General features: G+C 32.6%; 2 protein-coding genes across 3 annotated transcripts; both read left to right on the top strand.

The window, feature by feature from the left end:
• The first annotated feature begins 4,207 nt into the window (after positions 1-4,207).
• Positions 4,208-9,484, top strand: LOC109338092. Of its 2 annotated transcripts, none has more exons than XM_019575229.1 (5): positions 4,208-4,579; positions 5,118-5,206; positions 5,436-7,471; positions 7,648-7,780; positions 8,688-8,977. In XM_019575229.1, exons 1-5 carry the CDS (start codon positions 4,525-4,527, stop codon positions 8,712-8,714), a joined length of 2,340 nt encoding a protein of 779 aa, XP_019430774.1. In that variant the 5' UTR covers positions 4,208-4,524; the 3' UTR covers positions 8,715-8,977. The 2 variants fall into 2 exon arrangements, with proteins under 2 accessions (XP_019430774.1, XP_019430773.1); XM_019575228.1 differs by having other exon boundaries at positions 4,210-4,579; positions 5,436-7,466; positions 8,688-9,484.
• A 3,639-nt stretch (positions 9,485-13,123) lies between these two features.
• On the top strand, positions 13,124-13,994 carry LOC109338089. Its single transcript, XM_019575224.1, has one exon. It carries the CDS (start codon positions 13,296-13,298, stop codon positions 13,872-13,874), a length of 579 nt encoding a protein of 192 aa, XP_019430769.1. The 5' UTR covers positions 13,124-13,295; the 3' UTR covers positions 13,875-13,994.
• Positions 13,995-21,902: the final 7,908 nt, after the last annotated feature.

Genomic DNA, 21,902 nt, shown 5'->3' with positions numbered 1-21,902 from the left:
AAGGTTCAACTCCCCCTACAAAAGGTAGTTAGATAACATAATGTGGATTTTCTGGAATCTAAATCTTCAGCCATATTTATGTTTGTGTACCCTATCTACACATGATCTTCATTTCCAAAACATAAATATTTGTTCGTAGTTCCCCTTAGATATCTCAATATTCATTTCAATGCTTCCAAATCATGACATATATTAGGCTTCCTACCATAATATTCATTTCGAACTGCATGGACAATCTATGGTCTTGTACAAATCATGAAATACATTAGGCTTCTTACCACAAAAGAATAAGTAATTTTGCTCATTTTTTCCTTTCTTCATCACTAGTTGGTCATTTCATTGCGCTTAACTTGAAATGTTCAGCAAGTAGAACACTAACATGTTTTGTCTTAACAATGTTGAATCGCTTGAGAACTTTATCAATATATTTCTCTTGTGATAGTCATATCAACTTCTTGAAACGATATCTAATTATCCTTATTCCAAGGATATGGTTTGTAGAACCCATGTCTTTATTGGCACATGACTTGCTTAAAATAATATTCAAACCAATAATCTTGGTCTTGTCATGTCCAATGAATAAAATATCATCAATATATAATAGCAAGATAATAAAGTTGATTCCATCCATTTAGGACAATTCAAATTTTGTATCTTGGTCTCGAGTTTCCTTCTTCAACTTTAAGCTTATAAACCCATTTGTTTTCAAGCCTTTTCTACCTTGGGCAACTCTGTTGGAACTTGGTTTGTTGGAAGTCATTCGTGAGAACTTTTGGGTGTGAAATCTAAAAAACTACCTAGTCCCACATAGAAGAGTTTTGGAGAAAACAACTCTCAAGTCCCACATTGGAGAGATGAGGAACTTGAAAAAAATCTCATGTTATAAATAGAAGCTTCATCCCTTCATCTTTACTTGCCTCAAGTTGAATGCACTTTCATTCAACTTTTTCTTTTCCCCTTATATTTTCCGCCGATGCATTTCCGGCAAACTTCTATCCTTTCTTTCTATGACAATAAGAATTAGCATAGGCAGCCAAATTGTGAGAATTTTGAGAACTGATATTGGTAGTCAATATCAAGGGAAAAGAATTGGCAAGGGTGGCCATATTGTGGGCATTTCGAGAACTGACTGGTAGTCAACATCAAGGGAAAAGCATTGGCACGAGAAGCCATATTGTGGGTATTTCGAGAACTGACATTCGTAGTCAGCATTGAGGGAAAAGAATTGGCACGAGTAGCCATATTGTGGGCATTTCGAGAACTGACACGACTAGTCAGATTGTGGGAAAAGAATGGCACGGGTAGTCATATTGTGGAAATTTCGAGAATTGGCAATGTTAGCCATACTGTGAGAATTTCGAGAATTGACATTGATAGCTATATTGTGGTGGGTGTATTTGAGATTGGTTCTTACTGTACAGTAAAAATTCAATAACAGAGATCTGAGTTGTTTTATCTTGGGGACGACGTGATTGGTAGTCTGCTTGCACATTTTGGGTGGTGTCATGAAACGTCTTAAAGAGAGTGATCTGATCATGACTCATTCAATAAGTATTATTTCGTGTCATTTAGAATTATTGCAAGCAACGGTAACAACAAACTCCACTACATCATAAGCTTGATTCTCATGTAAATAGTTCATCTCATCTTTTATGGCTTTAATCCACTCTTTTTTGTCAGTTGTGTTCATATCTTCTGAAAAAAATTTAGGTTCACCATTATCTATTATTATAATGTAATCTCCTTTTGGATACTTCGAATAAGGTATTATGTCTCTTCCAGAGCGCCTCAGTTCAACTTGATTATTATCATCTACTAGTTTAGGTTCTTGATGTATTTATGTGTTTATCCCTATTTCATTGTAATATAACTATTCCTTGGTCAAGTTTATTAATTTTGGTGTGTAAATGCAATATTTTACAATACAAAATGTTTTTTATAAGAAGGGGAGGGACTAAATTATGTAAATGGTAAAATTTGAGATTATTTACTCACACTCGTTATCTTACAAACTGAGTAGACTCTAATAATATAAAATGATTTTTTTATTTCCAAAAAATATATACTTATTAACATTTCATGCAGGTTGTGTGCAAAGATAATAATTTATATGTATCCGGTGCCTATGTACCATAAATTTAATTTAAAATTAAAACATGTGTAACACATGTTCTTATTATAATATTTAAAAGGTTGGGGATACCGTGTAGTACCCAAAAAAAACTTAATATTGTAAAATTATTACACTTTTTTGTTTTCTTAAACACAATCGACACGTATTAAGATTGTCTTCTAAAATAAATGCTACTTTTTAAATGCAAGTTCACAGTGAAAAGAAATTGAAAATGAAAATTTTATCTTTTAAATAGTGAAATTAAAATATAAAAAAATGTTATATATACAGTGTTAAATTGTCGCGGTGTGGACACAAATCCCTGTGAGTAACAGACGAATCAGACTGCCTCCTCATAACAAAACAAAGAAATTAGACTTTCTTTATTACATGAGGGTGAGAAAATAGTGTCATGTAGTTGTAAAAAAAATTAACTTTACATATTTTAAATAATTTCTAAATATTTTTTTTAAATAATCAAATATTTTTTAAAGGATCAAACAAATCTGTGTCCCGTGAACTTCACAAATCATACATGGTATGCTTATAATAAGTCACCAACTACGACTATTATTGCATGCGTTTAATAAATCATCTCCTTTCAAAATTTAAAGATTTTTTGTAATCTCGCAATCTCCCATATAAAGTTTATTTATATTTTAATAAGGAGAAGGACACTTCAAACTAGGTTTTTTGTCCACTGCAAACAACCTTATAAAATGAAGAGATCTTACATATATGTAATCTTAATATAAAGATTTAAATATATTGACTACATTATCTATCATTTATTAATATTATCAACTAAACAAAGCACATACACCCCTTTTTATATTGTTTTTGAGCTATTTTAATAATATCATTTTATGAATTAAATCTTTCCCATCTATATAGCACGAATATTTTCTTTTGATATAAATATACTAGAAATAATTTCTTTTGGTCCTGTATTTTTCCCCTTGGATAGTGTGCCTGTCTTTATGAAATATGTCAAACTTTGGAGTTTACCCTCATACAATACTTGGAGATTTGCATTTGTCCAATTACTCAACCAACTCTTATTGATTGTACGAAAGATATCGAGAATCTACTTAAAATTTACGAAAATATAATTTAAATATTAAAAGTATCCGTAAACACAAAAATATAAAGAGAATCTATTTAAAAACTTTAGTAGTGTATCAAACCCAATTAAAAATTCATTGGGATTTGATAGCCAGGAGTCTACTAAAATTAAAATGGCAAAGTTGCACCGTTTCCTCTTTTTTTATTTGTGCTTTTAACTCCTAAGAATCCCATGGGATTCAATTCAAATACAAAATTATTGAAGGAAGGAACATACGTACATAAATTAAGCAAGGAAAAGAGACGAAGCATAAGGGCAAATGTTGAGAGATCTTTATTCCTAGATTACAACATTTTTTTTATGGGCTAAGTGAAAGAAGTATATAAGTAAGTTTGGCATGCATCTTGACCCAAAACCTTAAGGCATTAGGTTTATAAGTTCATCCACTTATATGCTATTTAATTCTTTCATTCTTGCCCAATGTGAGACTTCTTCATTCACACTTGAAATATCCAACAGAGAGGAATATAGATAGACTAATATTATATTATCTTATTAAATCATTCTATCTTCTTAGCTACATAAAAGTAACACATGTAACTTATAAACTAATCATTAATAAATAAAATATCACTATATGACATATGTCACTTTTTTATAGATACGAAGATGAGTAGAAAGATATAGATATGATGTGTCATACGTTTTTCCTATAATAAAAATATTTCATGTTAATTAAAAAAAAATGTATACACTAACAATATATGACTTTTATAAACTGTCATTACATTATCTATCATTGATATTTAATCATCTTTGATTTTTAAAAAAAAAATAATATAAGTAAATCATAAATCTTTCCATAGATATTATACTTCTAAAAAAAATAATTGATGGAGACAATATAAGATATGATAAGAAGAAAAGATAGGTAGAAAGAATGGTAAAGAGGACGTGGGATCCTAAGCAAGTAAGAGGTGTCATTACATGATGATTCGGGTATTTAGTATTTTGAAAGTTCAAATACAACCCTGACTCCTCATACACACTCTCTCTTCCCCCCACTCTACGTTACAAGTTACAACGGAACCCCATTCCATTAATACCATCCCCCACCCTTCACTTTCTAACATCACCTTCTCTTCCTTTACTACACTCTCCTCTTTCTTTCTTTTATTATTTATATTACAATCCCTGCGTGTATCACGCTTATTTCTCTCTCTCTCTCTCTCGTTTCAGTAGCTCAGCATTCTAGGGTTTTCTCGCGATTTCTGCTTTGTTTTCTTCTTCAGATTCTCGATCTCACTTTCTTTCAATTTTTCGACAATTTTCATGACTCGTTGATATGGAGAAATCTCGCATCCACAACTTCAACGTTGCTTCAAGGAACCAACCTCAAGGTCTCTCTCTCTCTCTCTTCCTTTTTCTTATTTATATTTTTCAAGTAGATATTTACGTTGTTGAAATTGAAGCTGGTTTCTTAAACCTTGAATTTCACCTTCTTTTCTTAGTTGATCTTTGCAACAAAGGGATTTATATTTTTAGAAAATAATGTAAAATAAATTTTAAATGCTGGATCCGATGGTATACGAGTGTTGGTTTGGTTTTTAATTTTATTTACGTTTAATTTCGATTTTTTCCTCAAGTTCAAGTGCTTTCTAACTGTTTTAATTTTTTTGTATTTATTTTTCATTAAATAATGAATTTATGTGGGGCAATGATGATGTCTTGTGATAATTACAGTGTTTGACCATTGATGATTTTTAAAGGTGTTTTTTTCTTTCTCTTACTTTACTTTAATGATTTAACCGGATAATAAGGTTTTTATGTTTCTATTTTCCTTTTAACAAGCATGTGATTATGATTCTAGAAATTTCAAAGTTCTAGTAACGTGCTCTCGAATCTTCATGCTAATGTTGATGTAGAATTCATTTTCAGGAAGCAAGCAGATTCGTAGAACGGGTCAGCTTAGGAATCTGTCTCCTGATTCTGGCTCCAGCGGTGACGGGGTTGCAGACAAAGATTCGGTAAGCCGTTTTTCCTTTTTTGTTTGTTTTAGTTTCTCTGTAATTGGTCTCCATTTCAGGATTTATGAATGAAGAAACTAACTTTTTAAAATCATGTCGGGTGCTATATTTATGTATTGAAATTTATTTTCCTTCTATATATATGGACATTTGTATAAAAATGGAAAAGAACAGAAAACGGAAAGAAACACTTACTAATAGTTATGATCGAATGTGCTGATTTTTGCAGTTCTCGTTTAAATTTGGGTGGAAATCTTCAAAACAACGGTCTGGAACTCCCATTAAGAAGTTAATAGCTGAAGAGATGACAGGAGAAACTGAATCCAAAAGAAGATCGCCGGGTGTCGTTGCCAGATTGATGGGTCTTGATGGGTTGCCGTTTCAGCAGTCTGCAAATAAGCAACATAAGGGCTCCTCGGAAAACCATCTACAAAGAGCAATACAATTGGAGAAAAATCAATGTAGAGGAACATCATATGATGGTGGCCGATCATCTAGGAGAAGTTCAAAAGATCAGCAAGAATTTAAGGATGTATTTGAGGTATCGGATATCGCAAAGGTAGAGAGCAATAGATACTCGATGCAGGGGTCTTCAGACTTGAAGATCACTAATGCTGAAATGTCATTCATCGAACAAAAGTTCATGGATGCCAAACGCCTTGCGACATTTCAGGATTTACAGTCATCAAAGGATTTCCTTGATACACTTGAGGTTCTGGACTCTAACAAAGATCTTCTACTAAAATACTTTAAGCAGCCAGATTCTTTGTTTAAAAAGCATCTGAATGATCTGCAAGCTGCCCCTTCCGAATCACATTTGGGTCATGTAGAAGCTATAAAATTATCGGATATTGAGAAGTATGAACATGAATTTAACTGGAAGTCATATAGGGAAACAACAAGGTTGAGTTACAGTAGACCTCATTACAAGCATGGTGATGGTTATCCTTCCTACATAGACAGAAGACATGCCATGCATAGTTCACCAAAATCATCAAAGCTTCAGTTCAAGGAAAGAGATATAAAAGATGCAGTCCCCACAAAGATTGTTGTCCTGAAACCTAATCTTGGAAAAGTTCAGAATGGTAATAGAATTGTTTCATCACCATTTTCATCACATACTTTTCTGGTACAGCATGGAAATGACACTGAATTTCCAGATGTCAGATTTAGGGACACTGAACAGTATCAAATGAAAATTTTGCCTGATACTGCGAAGCATTCGAGGCAAAATTCTTTGGAATCTAGAGAAATTGCAAAGGAAATCACTAGGCAAATGAAAAGTAGTTTGAACAATGGCTGTATAAATTCCTCTTCTAAATTTAGAGGATATGTTGGAGATGATAGTTCTTGTAGTGCTTCTGGGAATGAATCTCCAGAAACACCTGCAACTTCTGGGAATGAATCAGTAGAAACACCTGCAACTTGGGGAACCTCAGTTGGCCTGAATAGCCGTAGCAGGCGGTCATCCCATTCTAGTGAATCATCTGTAAGTAGAGAGGCAAAGGAGAGATTATCAGAGAGGTGGAAAGTGGCACACAAGTCTCAAAAGGTTCAAGCCATCAATAAAAGCAGCACACTCGCTGAAATGCTTGCTAACCCTGAAAAGGAAATGAAGTTTGCAAGTTCTGACAGCATGCCAATTGGTGAAAGTTCCCGTAATAGATTTTCCTGCAATGGTGAACCTGCTAGGCGGGTTGAACCACTGGGTATCAGCAGCAGGGATGGTTGGAAAGATGGATATATTGGTAGTTTGCCAAGGTCAAAGTCTCTTCCTGCTTCATCTACTGCCTTTGGAAGCCCTAGAACAATCTTCCCAATTGAAGCACTTCGTGATGAACGATTAATGATGCCAATGGAAGCCTTTAAACGGGAGAGGAAAAGGGCACCTAAGAGTCGTGATCAGAGACATGGTACGAATACTAGAAGCACAAAATATGGGCACAAAAAGCCTTGGTCTTTGCATCCATCAAATGTAGATGGTAATGAGTTTTCACTAGACTTGGATACAATTAAGAATAAAATGAAGATCAATCTTGAAGAAGATTCACCTAAGCTAGAAGTTCTGGTCACCGAATCCTTTGCCAGCATCCCCAGAGATACAATTGTAGTTACTGATGACGTTGTGGATGTGGCAACTGAAAAAGCAGTTGGTTCTTCTGAATCTGAACCTTCTGAGAAGGTGGTTCTTGAATTATCTTCATGTGAAATAATCAAAGCCGACACTGATGATGCTGACAAAGACAATTCAATGCAGCAGGTTAAGTCTATAAAATTTCAATTAGTATTTGATGATATGTTTATTGGCATTTCTCTAATACCATGATCAGAAGTTTCTCAATGATCCAATTTTCTGACCAGTTATTACTGATTACTAACTATTATAAAAATTTCGAAGTTACATTATGTCTCTTCTTACTTGATATGTTTTAATATTTCAGGAACTATCAGCTGAATCTTCATGCTGCAAAGATGCTGATCAGCCCAGTCCAGTCTCAGTCCTGGAACCTTCTTTTACAGATGATCTGTCACCTTGTTCTGATTGTTTTGGAAGTCTCAGCGCTGACCTACAAGGTAACTGAACTAAGCATTTATTGTTATTACTGTATGTTGTTGTGTTTAGATCCCATCTTGTGTCTGGCTCCATGTATATTTCCATTAGTTAGTCAATCCTTATTGCTTGGTATTTTCTCACAATTACCATAGCAAAGCATGAGGTCGTTAATGTGCTCCAATTTTGACACCTTTTTATCTCTATTCTAGTTGAGAAGAAAATAGTTAGCAGACTTACATTACAGATTGAACAATTAGCTGCAAGACAAATTTTATGTTTTACCTTTTAGCTTGTATGTATTCTACTATTCTTGACAACAACATATTTTCATTCATTTGGATTGCACACAATGTAGAAAGTGGAGGCCATTGCTGTCCTTCCATTTTTCGCCTAGGTGAATTACTGAATTTATTATTTAGCAATAACATTGACATGGTGTTATTTATGGGAAAAAATGCAGTGTGAATGCTTTTGTCAATATCTTTTTTGGTGTGATGGCATCCTTATAATCTCCAATGGAATTAGCCATTTAGTGAATGATTTGATAATTCATTGGTATCAGGATTACATTCTGATTTGATCGCTGCTCTTACTGTAGTTCTTCTTCTTAAGTGGTAATCTGATCAATGATTTCATAATTTTTTCATCACGCTCTTGCCAATCATGTTAATGCTTTTGAAGTCAAAACATCTTGAACAATATCTTGCTAATCATGTCATATGTGATATGAATTAAACAGCTTTATATTTGTTAGACATGATAAATCACCAGCACAAAGGAATGCATTGCATGTACTTGTAACCATCCTTAGTTTGAAGCTTAAGTCAATTACGTTATTGTTATTGTGCTTAACTGAAGAAAATATCTGAGACTTTTTCCCTTTTCCTGTTTCTTATTTTCTTTTTAATGAATCTTCATTGTTGATAGGGCTTCGAATGCAACTCCGGTTATTGAAGTTGGAATCTGAAGAATGTGTGGATGAACCAAGTGATGAAGATGGCGGGGAAGCATCTACCGGAATATCAGAAGACAATGGATTATGGAGAACTGAAGATAGCTGGGAGTCTTCCTACATATTTGATGTATTGTCTGAATCTGGCATTGATACAGCTCAGCACATTTTGAATTCTTTGGATTGCCCAGTGAATCTTTCCGTGTTTGATGAACTTGAAAAGAGGTACTCTGACTGGACTACTTGTTCAAGGTCTGAAAGGAGATTGTTTTTTGACCGTATAAATTCCGGAATCATCAACATCCACGATCAATCAGTGAATGCAATGCCATGGGTGAGCTTCGAAACCAAAACTATTAGTTCTAAATTGGCTGAAACTGGGATCCAAGATGGTCTTTACAGGTTGCTTGGGAGCCAAGCAAAAGTAAAGGATGATGCTATGGGGAAGGTGCTGGTTATGGAATCCCAGTGGTTGGACTTAAAAAATGGCATTGATGTAATAGGCAGAGAAGTTGAGATTCTGTTGTTAGATGATCTAGTTGCAGAGATAGCAGGTATGTAGAAATTTTGTATCCGAGCGTATTGGTTCTTTAGCAACTTTCCCTATATTGTAATTGAAGTAGCACAATGTCAATTTCATCATAAGATGAATAAAAGGATCATTATCTTTTTCCCCTTCAGACTACTATGTTGGATTTTAATTTTACGTTTAAGACATTAGCATTTTAACCAAAAAAAATTAGTGATAGAATCATAAGCAGATTTATGCAGCGATATATTTAGTTCAAGGGCAAGCTTTTCCTTGTAGGTGGTGGCAGTATATGACAAAATATTCAAATCTGTTTCTGGATGAGCTGGAGTTTTATGAGAGATTTGTACTGTGCAAAAAAAAATATTAAATGATTAAATAAGGTTACAAGTTTGATCGGGTATAAGTAAGGCTGAAAACGAGCTGAACCGAGTCGAATCAGAGCTCAGCTCGATAAGGATTGGTTCGGCTCGAAATTTGACTCGAGTTCGATACGAGATATTTTTTTAGCTCGAGTTCGGCTCAGTTAAAGTTTGTGAACTGTTCGGCTTAGTTCGAATTGGTTTATTTGAACAACTCAAATAATTATTTCATTTTTAAAAATACTACAAAAGGTTTTATATGTATATAAATATAACCTTGTTTATAAATATAATAAAGTAATGTGTGGATTATAAGAAAAAGAAATTAGTTTATATATAAATATATATATATCGAGCTAGCTTATGAACCTAACGAGTTGAATAATATTCAGCTCAAATTCGACTTGTTTATTTAACGTACTCAATTTCTAGCTCTAATTTGACTTATTTGGTCCATGAATCAAATTTATAAAATTTCGAACGAGTACCGAGTTGATTCGATTCATTGTTAGCCCTAGATCCAAGTAAATTTAGATGTTGCCACTTACAACTTTGTTTAGACAAACACATCATTGAAACCCAGGAAGATATAAACATAATTTATCGCATTAAGCAGTTCCCCCCACGTTATCCGAGAAATATAGCATTGGGTGGATGCAAGAAACGGATTGTACAAACATATAGAATTCAGATTATTTCGAGTACTTAACAATTCAGTAGTATATGAGATTACGACATGTGATGAAAATTATTTTTCAACGGACATGATTTAAAAAACTTTTAAAACAAGAAACTCGTGAATGACACTGAATAATGTTTTTAGTAAGATGGTTCGTGAACTTATTTTTCAATATTCTTCTATTTACATAATAATGATATACCATTCATGAAGTAATTGTATCCAGTAGAAAACTGTTTGATTGTTGCTATTGTAAATTATTAGTCACTACTTAAAATTCATGCAAATCCTTGTTAAATGTTAAGTTAATTTCTTTGTAATAAATGAGATGACATAAAATTTATATGAAAAATGATGTGTGTATTAGCTTTATTTTATGAGGAAAAATGTATGAACTGATAATGTAAAAATGATTTATACTATCAGTACATCATCTGTAAATCAGATGTTATGTAATAATATGATTGATGAATGATATACTGATCACATAATAGAACTCATCATAAATATTAAATTCTTATTTTATATGTTATTTCTATAACCCAAATGGGCATATGTTGTTTTACCATGTTCCCTAGTTGCAAGATATTCTACCTCGTCACAAATTATGAGCACATAATTGGTTGTTACTATGTTTTAGCCATTTTTTGTCATTATTGAATTCCAATAACATTTTCAGATCTCTCACATTTGTGCATATTCATTTTTAATTTCCTAAGTCTTGTCTCAAGACTCTCAACCAATTTGATCTGGAGTTAATAGTTGTCAAAAAAATAATAAGAAAACTCTGTTATATTAATCAGTTTGGACTCTTATTTGGGGACAAATAAAGTTCTAAGTTGAGGAGAGTTTGTGATACCACTGATTGGGCCACCACTGAAGCTGGAGGACAGACTAGGCCCACAAGGAGTAAACTCAAGCCCAAATGGCTATCTGATTATGCAGAATTTAAATAAATATTAATTGTCTTTCTTTTAATCTTTTGGGCCCCTTGTAAGCCCATCCTGGGCAGAACCCTAAAGGAATCCTCTCTGAGTATTTATTGTGTTGAGGAGGATTAGAATGGAGAAAATACCAAGTTATTAAATTCCTTAGTAAATTTCCAGGTTCTTTCTGCTCTTGATCTGAGTTATAATTGCTGTTTTATTTTACTGTTATTATCAGTTTGTCAAGTGTCAAATTGGTCATACATTTCACAATCTTTTTATGGCACTTTAACTACTTAATCAACTCAAATAGATGAAATCATACATATATATATGATTAAAGCTTGTTAAATAGTCAAATATCATCTTTAAAGTGTTTTGCAAGCTTAATTTGGAGGAATGATCAAAAGAAACTAAGTTTGCGGATAAAACTCGGTCAAGCTCAAAGCAAGGATCACGATTAGTGGATTTTACAGCATCTAAGATGCATGCTCAATGCCAGAGCCACGCCCAATGGAGGAAGAACCACACTATGTGCAACATCTACAATGAGTGCCTCAATTAAAAGAATTTGAAGTTTGCTCTGTAGAACTCAACGGCCAACACACGTATTTGCGCTAAGCGCAGTGGGTGGTGCTCCCAGTGCATGTTGGTGCGTCCAAAAGTCACGCCTAGCGAGCTGGAAGTCATGCTCAGCGCACATGTGGTGCACTGAACACATAAGTCATCATGTGCACAGTTTTAAAGACGTCTAGCCCGAGCCAAAAGAACACACTTTTGAATATTTGAATTGTAATATTTATTTTTCTAAGTTTTAGAGAGTTTAGCTCACTTAGCTCATGGAACTAAATGTAAGTACCATATGTATTAATATGGGTTCATTTGTGAATGGTTCTACCACCTAATGACTTTTACATTATACTTATCTTTCTTACATTGTGTGGAAATGAGTAGCTAAGTACTCATTTCTTGGGATTGAATGTAGTATAAGCTTGACGTATACACATTTATTCAACCGTTAGTTCATGAAGTTTTGATTATATTTGAGTTCTTGTATTTACTTAATGTTTGTTTTAAGTTTGATCAACGTTTTGCATGAATATTGAATAAGTTGCATAGTTTCTTACTTGGATTATTCCGAACTTGCTTAACTCTACAAGTAGTATAGACTTGTATTATTTGTCATCTCATGTGTTTTACTTGTTAGCATAGTTAACATCGCGATTTAACTTATACGATAGGCAGATCTTACGATTTTTCAAGAGATAGCGAGTCACATGCCCACTCTGAATGCGATGTTACCACTGCGAGTAAGATCACTGGGGAAGATCGAATGATTGTAAAATTGTCGTCTGATTGTGATTTTCTGTTTTTATGGAAAAACCCCTAAATTGCAAAATATTCATCTCTTAAACATGTATAGAAGGGGAAACTTATGGTCCAAAATTATTTGACCTGCTTCTAACCCCTAAATTGTAAAATAACAAACAAACCATAATCAGAATAGAAGCAGAAGTTCCAACCACAACCAAGAAGATCCCAAAAACTTCATTTTCAAGACTTTTCCTTATTATCATCTTCATCTTCAACATATTTGTTTTCCTTATTCTCTCTAAATTGATATTCTTTCTCTTTTTTATGATGTAACTTGTAATGGAGAAAACTGGTATTCATTGTATTGCTTTTGTTATGTTCTCCCTCTCTTCTTTTTTATGTGCTTTTTTTTTTGTGTTATGCTTTTGTTAAATTTTGCTTTGTACCCACATTCCACATACATACTATTATAATTTAAGTGTAAGATACTTAGAACATGAAGTTTCCACCTAATACAATGTGTATGTAGCTAATGATATTTCCACATACATATTATATTATATTATATATATATATATATATATATATATAGACATGATAAATCACCAGCACAAAGGAATGCATTGCATGTACTTGTAACCATCCTTAGTTTGAAGCTTAAGTCAATTACGTTATTGTTATTGTGCTTAACTGAAGAAAATATCTGAGACTTTTTCCCTTTTCCTGTTTCTTATTTTCTTTTTAATGAATCTTCATTGTTGATAGGGCTTCGAATGCAACTCCGGTTATTGAAGTTGGAATCTGAAGAATGTGTGGATGAACCAAGTGATGAAGATGGCGGGGAAGCATCTACCGGAATATCAGAAGACAATGGATTATGGAGAACTGAAGATAGCTGGGAGTCTTCCTACATATTTGATGTATTGTCTGAATCTGGCATTGATACAGCTCAGCACATTTTGAATTCTTTGGATTGCCCAGTGAATCTTTCCGTGTTTGATGAACTTGAAAAGAGGTACTCTGACTGGACTACTTGTTCAAGGTCTGAAAGGAGATTGTTTTTTGACCGTATAAATTCCGGAATCATCAACATCCACGATCAATCAGTGAATGCAATGCCATGGGTGAGCTTCGAAACCAAAACTATTAGTTCTAAATTGGCTGAAACTGGGATCCAAGATGGTCTTTACAGGTTGCTTGGGAGCCAAGCAAAAGTAAAGGATGATGCTATGGGGAAGGTGCTGGTTATGGAATCCCAGTGGTTGGACTTAAAAAATGGCATTGATGTAATAGGCAGAGAAGTTGAGATTCTGTTGTTAGATGATCTAGTTGCAGAGATAGCAGGTATGTAGAAATTTTGTATCCGAGCGTATTGGTTCTTTAGCAACTTTCCCTATATTGTAATTGAAGTAGCACAATGTCAATTTCATCATAAGATGAATAAAAGGATCATTATCTTTTTCCCCTTCAGACTACTATGTTGGATTTTAATTTTACGTTTAAGACATTAGCATTTTAACCAAAAAAAATTAGTGATAGAATCATAAGCAGATTTATGCAGCGATATATTTAGTTCAAGGGCAAGCTTTTCCTTGTAGGTGGTGGCAGTATATGACAAAATATTCAAATCTGTTTCTGGATGAGCTGGAGTTTTATGAGAGATTTGTACTGTGCAAAAAAAAATATTAAATGATTAAATAAGGTTACAAGTTTGATCGGGTATAAGTAAGGCTGAAAACGAGCTGAACCGAGTCGAATCAGAGCTCAGCTCGATAAGGATTGGTTCGGCTCGAAATTTGACTCGAGTTCGATACGAGATATTTTTTTAGCTCGAGTTCGGCTCAGTTAAAGTTTGTGAACTGTTCGGCTTAGTTCGAATTGGTTTATTTGAACAACTCAAATAATTATTTCATTTTTAAAAATACTACAAAAGGTTTTATATGTATATAAATATAACCTTGTTTATAAATATAATAAAGTAATGTGTGGATTATAAGAAAAAGAAATTAGTTTATATATAAATATATATATATCGAGCTAGCTTATGAACCTAACGAGTTGAATAATATTCAGCTCAAATTCGACTTGTTTATTTAACGTACTCAATTTCTAGCTCTAATTTGACTTATTTGGTCCATGAATCAAATTTATAAAATTTCGAACGAGTACCGAGTTGATTCGATTCATTGTTAGCCCTAGATCCAAGTAAATTTAGATGTTGCCACTTACAACTTTGTTTAGACAAACACATCATTGAAACCCAGGAAGATATAAACATAATTTATCGCATTAAGCAGTTCCCCCCACGTTATCCGAGAAATATAGCATTGGGTGGATGCAAGAAACGGATTGTACAAACATATAGAATTCAGATTATTTCGAGTACTTAACAATTCAGTAGTATATGAGATTACGACATGTGATGAAAATTATTTTTCAACGGACATGATTTAAAAAACTTTTAAAACAAGAAACTCGTGAATGACACTGAATAATGTTTTTAGTAAGATGGTTCGTGAACTTATTTTTCAATATTCTTCTATTTACATAATAATGATATACCATTCATGAAGTAATTGTATCCAGTAGAAAACTGTTTGATTGTTGCTATTGTAAATTATTAGTCACTACTTAAAATTCATGCAAATCCTTGTTAAATGTTAAGTTAATTTCTTTGTAATAAATGAGATGACATAAAATTTATATGAAAAATGATGTGTGTATTAGCTTTATTTTATGAGGAAAAATGTATGAACTGATAATGTAAAAATGATTTATACTATCAGTACATCATCTGTAAATCAGATGTTATGTAATAATATGATTGATGAATGATATACTGATCACATAATAGAACTCATCATAAATATTAAATTCTTATTTTATATGTTATTTCTATAACCCAAATGGGCATATGTTGTTTTACCATGTTCCCTAGTTGCAAGATATTCTACCTCGTCACAAATTATGAGCACATAATTGGTTGTTACTATGTTTTAGCCATTTTTTGTCATTATTGAATTCCAATAACATTTTCAGATCTCTCACATTTGTGCATATTCATTTTTAATTTCCTAAGTCTTGTCTCAAGACTCTCAACCAATTTGATCTGGAGTTAATAGTTGTCAAAAAAATAATAAGAAAACTCTGTTATATTAATCAGTTTGGACTCTTATTTGGGGACAAATAAAGTTCTAAGTTGAGGAGAGTTTGTGATACCACTGATTGGGCCACCACTGAAGCTGGAGGACAGACTAGGCCCACAAGGAGTAAACTCAAGCCCAAATGGCTATCTGATTATGCAGAATTTAAATAAATATTAATTGTCTTTCTTTTAATCTTTTGGGCCCCTTGTAAGCCCATCCTGGGCAGAACCCTAAAGGAATCCTCTCTGAGTATTTATTGTGTTGAGGAGGATTAGAATGGAGAAAATACCAAGTTATTAAATTCCTTAGTAAATTTCCAGGTTCTTTCTGCTCTTGATCTGAGTTATAATTGCTGTTTTATTTTACTGTTATTATCAGTTTGTCAAGTGTCAAATTGGTCATACATTTCACAATCTTTTTATGGCACTTTAACTACTTAATCAACTCAAATAGATGAAATCATACATATATATATGATTAAAGCTTGTTAAATAGTCAAATATCATCTTTAAAGTGTTTTGCAAGCTTAATTTGGAGGAATGATCAAAAGAAACTAAGTTTGCGGATAAAACTCGGTCAAGCTCAAAGCAAGGATCACGATTAGTGGATTTTACAGCATCTAAGATGCATGCTCAATGCCAGAGCCACGCCCAATGGAGGAAGAACCACACTATGTGCAACATCTACAATGAGTGCCTCAATTAAAAGAATTTGAAGTTTGCTCTGTAGAACTCAACGGCCAACACACGTATTTGCGCTAAGCGCAGTGGGTGGTGCTCCCAGTGCATGTTGGTGCGTCCAAAAGTCACGCCTAGCGAGCTGGAAGTCATGCTCAGCGCACATGTGGTGCACTGAACACATAAGTCATCATGTGCACAGTTTTAAAGACGTCTAGCCCGAGCCAAAAGAACACACTTTTGAATATTTGAATTGTAATATTTATTTTTCTAAGTTTTAGAGAGTTTAGCTCACTTAGCTCATGGAACTAAATGTAAGTACCATATGTATTAATATGGGTTCATTTGTGAATGGTTCTACCACCTAATGACTTTTACATTATACTTATCTTTCTTACATTGTGTGGAAATGAGTAGCTAAGTACTCATTTCTTGGGATTGAATGTAGTATAAGCTTGACGTATACACATTTATTCAACCGTTAGTTCATGAAGTTTTGATTATATTTGAGTTCTTGTATTTACTTAATGTTTGTTTTAAGTTTGATCAACGTTTTGCATGAATATTGAATAAGTTGCATAGTTTCTTACTTGGATTATTCCGAACTTGCTTAACTCTACAAGTAGTATAGACTTGTATTATTTGTCATCTCATGTGTTTTACTTGTTAGCATAGTTAACATCGCGATTTAACTTATACGATAGGCAGATCTTACGATTTTTCAAGAGATAGCGAGTCACATGCCCACTCTGAATGCGATGTTACCACTGCGAGTAAGATCACTGGGGAAGATCGAATGATTGTAAAATTGTCGTCTGATTGTGATTTTCTGTTTTTATGGAAAAACCCCTAAATTGCAAAATATTCATCTCTTAAACATGTATAGAAGGGGAAACTTATGGTCCAAAATTATTTGACCTGCTTCTAACCCCTAAATTGTAAAATAACAAACAAACCATAATCAGAATAGAAGCAGAAGTTCCAACCACAACCAAGAAGATCCCAAAAACTTCATTTTCAAGACTTTTCCTTATTATCATCTTCATCTTCAACATATTTGTTTTCCTTATTCTCTCTAAATTGATATTCTTTCTCTTTTTTATGATGTAACTTGTAATGGAGAAAACTGGTATTCATTGTATTGCTTTTGTTATGTTCTCCCTCTCTTCTTTTTTATGTGCTTTTTTTTTTGTGTTATGCTTTTGTTAAATTTTGCTTTGTACCCACATTCCACATACATACTATTATAATTTAAGTGTAAGATACTTAGAACATGAAGTTTCCACCTAATACAATGTGTATGTAGCTAATGATATTTCCACATACATATTATATTATATTATATATATATATATATATATATATATAATGCTATGCATATATTTTAATGTTGGAAGTTTAAGTTTATCAAGCGCTACTTGTTAATTTTGTTATTTATAGCAATGGAGAAAGTTGAAGATTTTATTACTATGTGTATATGTAGGTCTAAAAAAATCTATTTGCTAGGATCTTGTGATACTTGTTATGATCATATATTTTATATTTTCATCTACTCCTTCCAATCTTACATAAGATCTCGATCTTGTCAAGTATGTTTGTTAGTATATACAAATAGTACTATCCTTATAATATTATATAGAGTAAATTACACTGATACCCCTGAGTTTTAGTGAAATTATACAAATCACCTCTCACTTTTCTACATCTGCACAAACCCCTAGTTTTTATACTTTTCATTACACTGACCACTCTGCATGAGAAATAAGTGTAATCTTGTAAACAAAAAAACATGATAAATGCAAGTAAGTTAAACAAAACATGATATATTGTTGAGACAAGTCCAAATAATATACAAATCAATGTATGTTCATTATTTTTGGTTACAAAATGCACCAACAGTTCTAAAGATATATTGTTTAAATCGTTCTTATACTTTGTCGTAACGAACCAAAAATAATAAGAGGTATTGACTCATATATTATTTGGATTTGTCTCCATAATATACCATATTTTGGTTAACTTAATTGCATTTATCACATTTTTTGTTTAAAAGATTACACTTATTTCTTGTGGATGGGTGGTCAGTGCAATGAAAGTATAAAATTAGAGGGTTTGTATAGGTGTAAAAAAGTGAGGGGTGGTTTGCGTAATTTTGCTAAAACTCAGAGGGTGTCATTGTAATTTACACTATTATATATCTCAAACTGAATGGCATAAACTATTAGACATAGAAATATGCTTGAAAGTTCATATAACTTAATTTTATTAATGTAGACTACTAGATATATGGGTAGATTAATAAAGTGTTAGTATATACCAAAAAAAGGATGACTAATATAATTGAGGTGTTACATTTTAACTTAATTTTGTATGCATGGACTACTAGACAGTAGATATAGAGACAGGATTTTACAACTCATAATTTTTAATCTTGAATAAAGTTGTTAAATATAGGGCTTTGTCGCAAAAGTTTCTAAACTAACTAAGACATTACTTTTTTGTAATTTGAGGTCATTGCATGTACTAATCATTAATGAATGAATTTAAATTAAGAATTAGGTATGTACGAATAGTAAGCGTGAAGTTCAATTTCAGCTCTCCCTCTCATTATATTACAATTTCGAGTATTTTTGTGTTCCGAAATCAATCAAACCAACCCAATATAACTTTGCTTAAAACAATAATTGTATAATTGAAATTCTATAATCTAGCAAGTCCTTATAGATACAACAACTATTTATTACTGATACTTCTATTAGCCAGTTAGTAGTCTCTTGACTATATAATATAATGTGTTAATATGTTAAACTATTTTGATACATTTCTTTGCTCAAAGCATTTCAAATATACCAATAAAATGTTGATCTAGTAGTGTAAGACCCTGCTAGATCCCTACGATGACCAAAAGTTCAATAACTCGATTCCTGTGAGCGACACTTGTTGGAAGGGAAGCCACACACCCCAAAAGAGATTAATTTCTTACTCAAAAAGGGTGAGAGGATACACTTAGTAGCAGTCTTGTGAGAATTGAACCGGATCGAACGGTTCGACCGCTGACCGGACTTGAAAACAGCTATGGTTTGCAATCTTAATCGAATGAGAGTTGGGTCGCTTTGAACAGTGGAAATTCCATTCCGACCGTGTTAAACCCATTTAAACCAGATTAACCCGGGAATTAAACCGGACAGTTCAATTAAAAATTTTAAAAATGGAACATTGTTTTAATATTTTGTTTTACTACGATCCAAAAAAAGATGAAGATGTTATTAATTCATATAATTATACATAATTATTAATTGTATAAAGTTTTACATTTATATATAACTATATATTTATAGATAAAAATATTAGTTATGTATGTAATCACCCAGTCAGACTGGATGACTTAACCATTTAAATCGGTTAATCCTAATACATGACATCTCTCGGTTTGATGTCCCACTCGGATTTTACAATATTGCTTAGTAGTACAAAAAAACATTTCAAATATTTTTATTATTAATATTATTTCATCAAGTGATTCTCCTAATAATTGACCATGGAAGACTAATTCATTATAAGCTATAAATATTATTTAAAATATTCTTACCACCAGTGATTGCTTTAGAAAGATTAAAAGTAAGAATTAATACTAAACATTTCAAATGATTATTTCTCTTGTTTTTTTTCCACAATTGCTTGGAATGAGATATATTGTTTTTTTGTCACGAACCGATAAAACAATTGAAAATTTTAGACGAACACTTATATATAAGAATCATAGATGAATTTTTTTATAACTTAAGAGTATAATTAGGGAATGCAAGGAAAAAATAAAATTTGACAAATTGATGAACAATAATAAACATTATATTAGTATGACACAAATCCCATAGATATGCCTTATTTTGCAGTTGCATTATTAGTTACTATAAAAAATAAAATAAAAACAAGCCCTGTATTATTGAATGATGAAATATATGACACTCATAAAATTGTTCCAACTTCCAACTATAGCTAGGTAAATCATGGACAGAAGGGCTTTCCAAAATAATTTGGTAATTTGTCATAACAAAGGCACTCGTTTTTGTTGTTACCAGAAGTGCCAGATGGCACACAATTACACACCTTGCAACAATAGTCGCATTGAAATGGGCAATCAATGCATGGAGTGAGTTAGACTCCTCTCCATTATTAATGGAGAGGCAAGTTAAGAGAAAATACACTAAAAACTTAATAGGCAATGACATTTATGACCTTTACTTTTCATTGAAATTGCAATTTTGGCCTTAAAAATATACTACAAAGTATAACTTGCCTCTCCATTCATGGAGAGGAGTCTTACTCGTCCGGAGTAGGCTTGCTGCATCTGAAGGGACACTTCCCATCACAATCTACAATAGCAGTAGTAATATATAAAGAATAAGGATCTTATGTATTTTGAAAAATTCATGTCCAAATCAATCATATTCTACCAAATAATAATAAACAAATTATTTTCTATTTTTATGATTCTTTTCTTCTAATAAATCGGTAATATTTTAGGCTAAACCTCAGTTCTATTTTAGTCTTGTATTGTAATTTTCTTGTTTGCCCTAATTTTCTTGAGTTTCATAACTCGGAATCAAATTCTGTTTTCGACGTTGACTTCGAAATATTATTTCGAGTCATAATAGACATCAAGTTTGTACTTAACTCATCTCTAGATATTTTTCACTTCCAAATCCAAGTTTAGGTGTTTCGGGCGTAAATTTTAAATCGAGAGATTGTGCATCCCTGGATGAGGTTACCCGATAAACTCGAGCATAACTTTAATCGTGAAATCTCGTCACATCGGTCAAGTCAGAGTCTTAGTCGCATCATGAGTCAATCGCTTGTCAATCAAGCCAAATCAAATCCTTACACATTCCACTACTCACTCACCTAACTTCCTTACACCATCATGCTTTGATCCATCCACCTTGACCATCCCAATTCAGATTTTTCCTCCTTAAAATCAAAACTCCTTGGCCTTATGGGAGCTCATTTTTCTCTTCTCATTTTCTCTCTTTAGCCGTAAGCATCCTTAAGGAAATTTCAAGATATTTTCTCTTCTTCTCTTCTCAATCTTTCACACATACAACATTAGATATTTATCATCTTTTAGTAGGTTGTTCTTATGTATGTAATAAACACTTTCAACAGTTGAAATTTCAAAATAAGCCTCCCACCTCTCTATGTCTTTCTCTCTTTGAGCAAAGAAATGGTGTTGTAGAGAGAAAGAATCGGTCTTTAGAAGAACTGGCTCGTACAATGTTAAATGAAACTAATAGTAGTAATGCTTAAACTAAGTCTAAATAGGTACTTCTATCATATACTCTTGAATATACAATAGTAGTAATGCTCAAACTATTTTTAAAACAAAATTGAAACACTTCAATATACTCAAAACAATTTTCAAAAATAGTGTGTAACGAGTTACTACATCTAAGTAACAGGTTATGTGTGTGAGAAAAGAGTTATCCAACTTAAAACTGATCAGAGTAATCAATTACTGTCTTTGAGTAACAAATTATCAGTTTTAATGAAGTTGAGTAAC

This window comes from Lupinus angustifolius, unplaced genomic scaffold, assembly GCF_001865875.1.
Source record: "Lupinus angustifolius cultivar Tanjil unplaced genomic scaffold, LupAngTanjil_v1.0 Scaffold_17_101, whole genome shotgun sequence".
NCBI lineage: Eukaryota > Viridiplantae > Streptophyta > Magnoliopsida > Fabales > Fabaceae > Lupinus > Lupinus angustifolius.
This window is presented reverse-complemented; position numbering and strand designations above follow the sequence as displayed.

What these genes read in the sequence shown, in the direction of transcription:
- LOC109338092 (XM_019575228.1), top strand. Translation starts at nt 4,525, where the DNA reads ATGGAGAAATCTCGCATCCACAACTTCAACGTTGCTTCAAGGAACCAA. An exon ending in TTCAAGGAACCAACCTCAAG is followed by an intron (nt 4,580 to 5,117) that starts GTCTCTCTCTCT and finishes ATTCATTTTCAG; the next exon opens with GAAGCAAGCAGATTCGTAGA. An exon ending in GGGTTGCAGACAAAGATTCG is followed by an intron (nt 5,207 to 5,435) that starts GTAAGCCGTTTT and finishes TGATTTTTGCAG; the next exon opens with TTCTCGTTTAAATTTGGGTG.
- LOC109338089 (XM_019575224.1), top strand. Translation starts at nt 13,296, where the DNA reads ATGCAACTCCGGTTATTGAAGTTGGAATCTGAAGAATGTGTGGATGAA.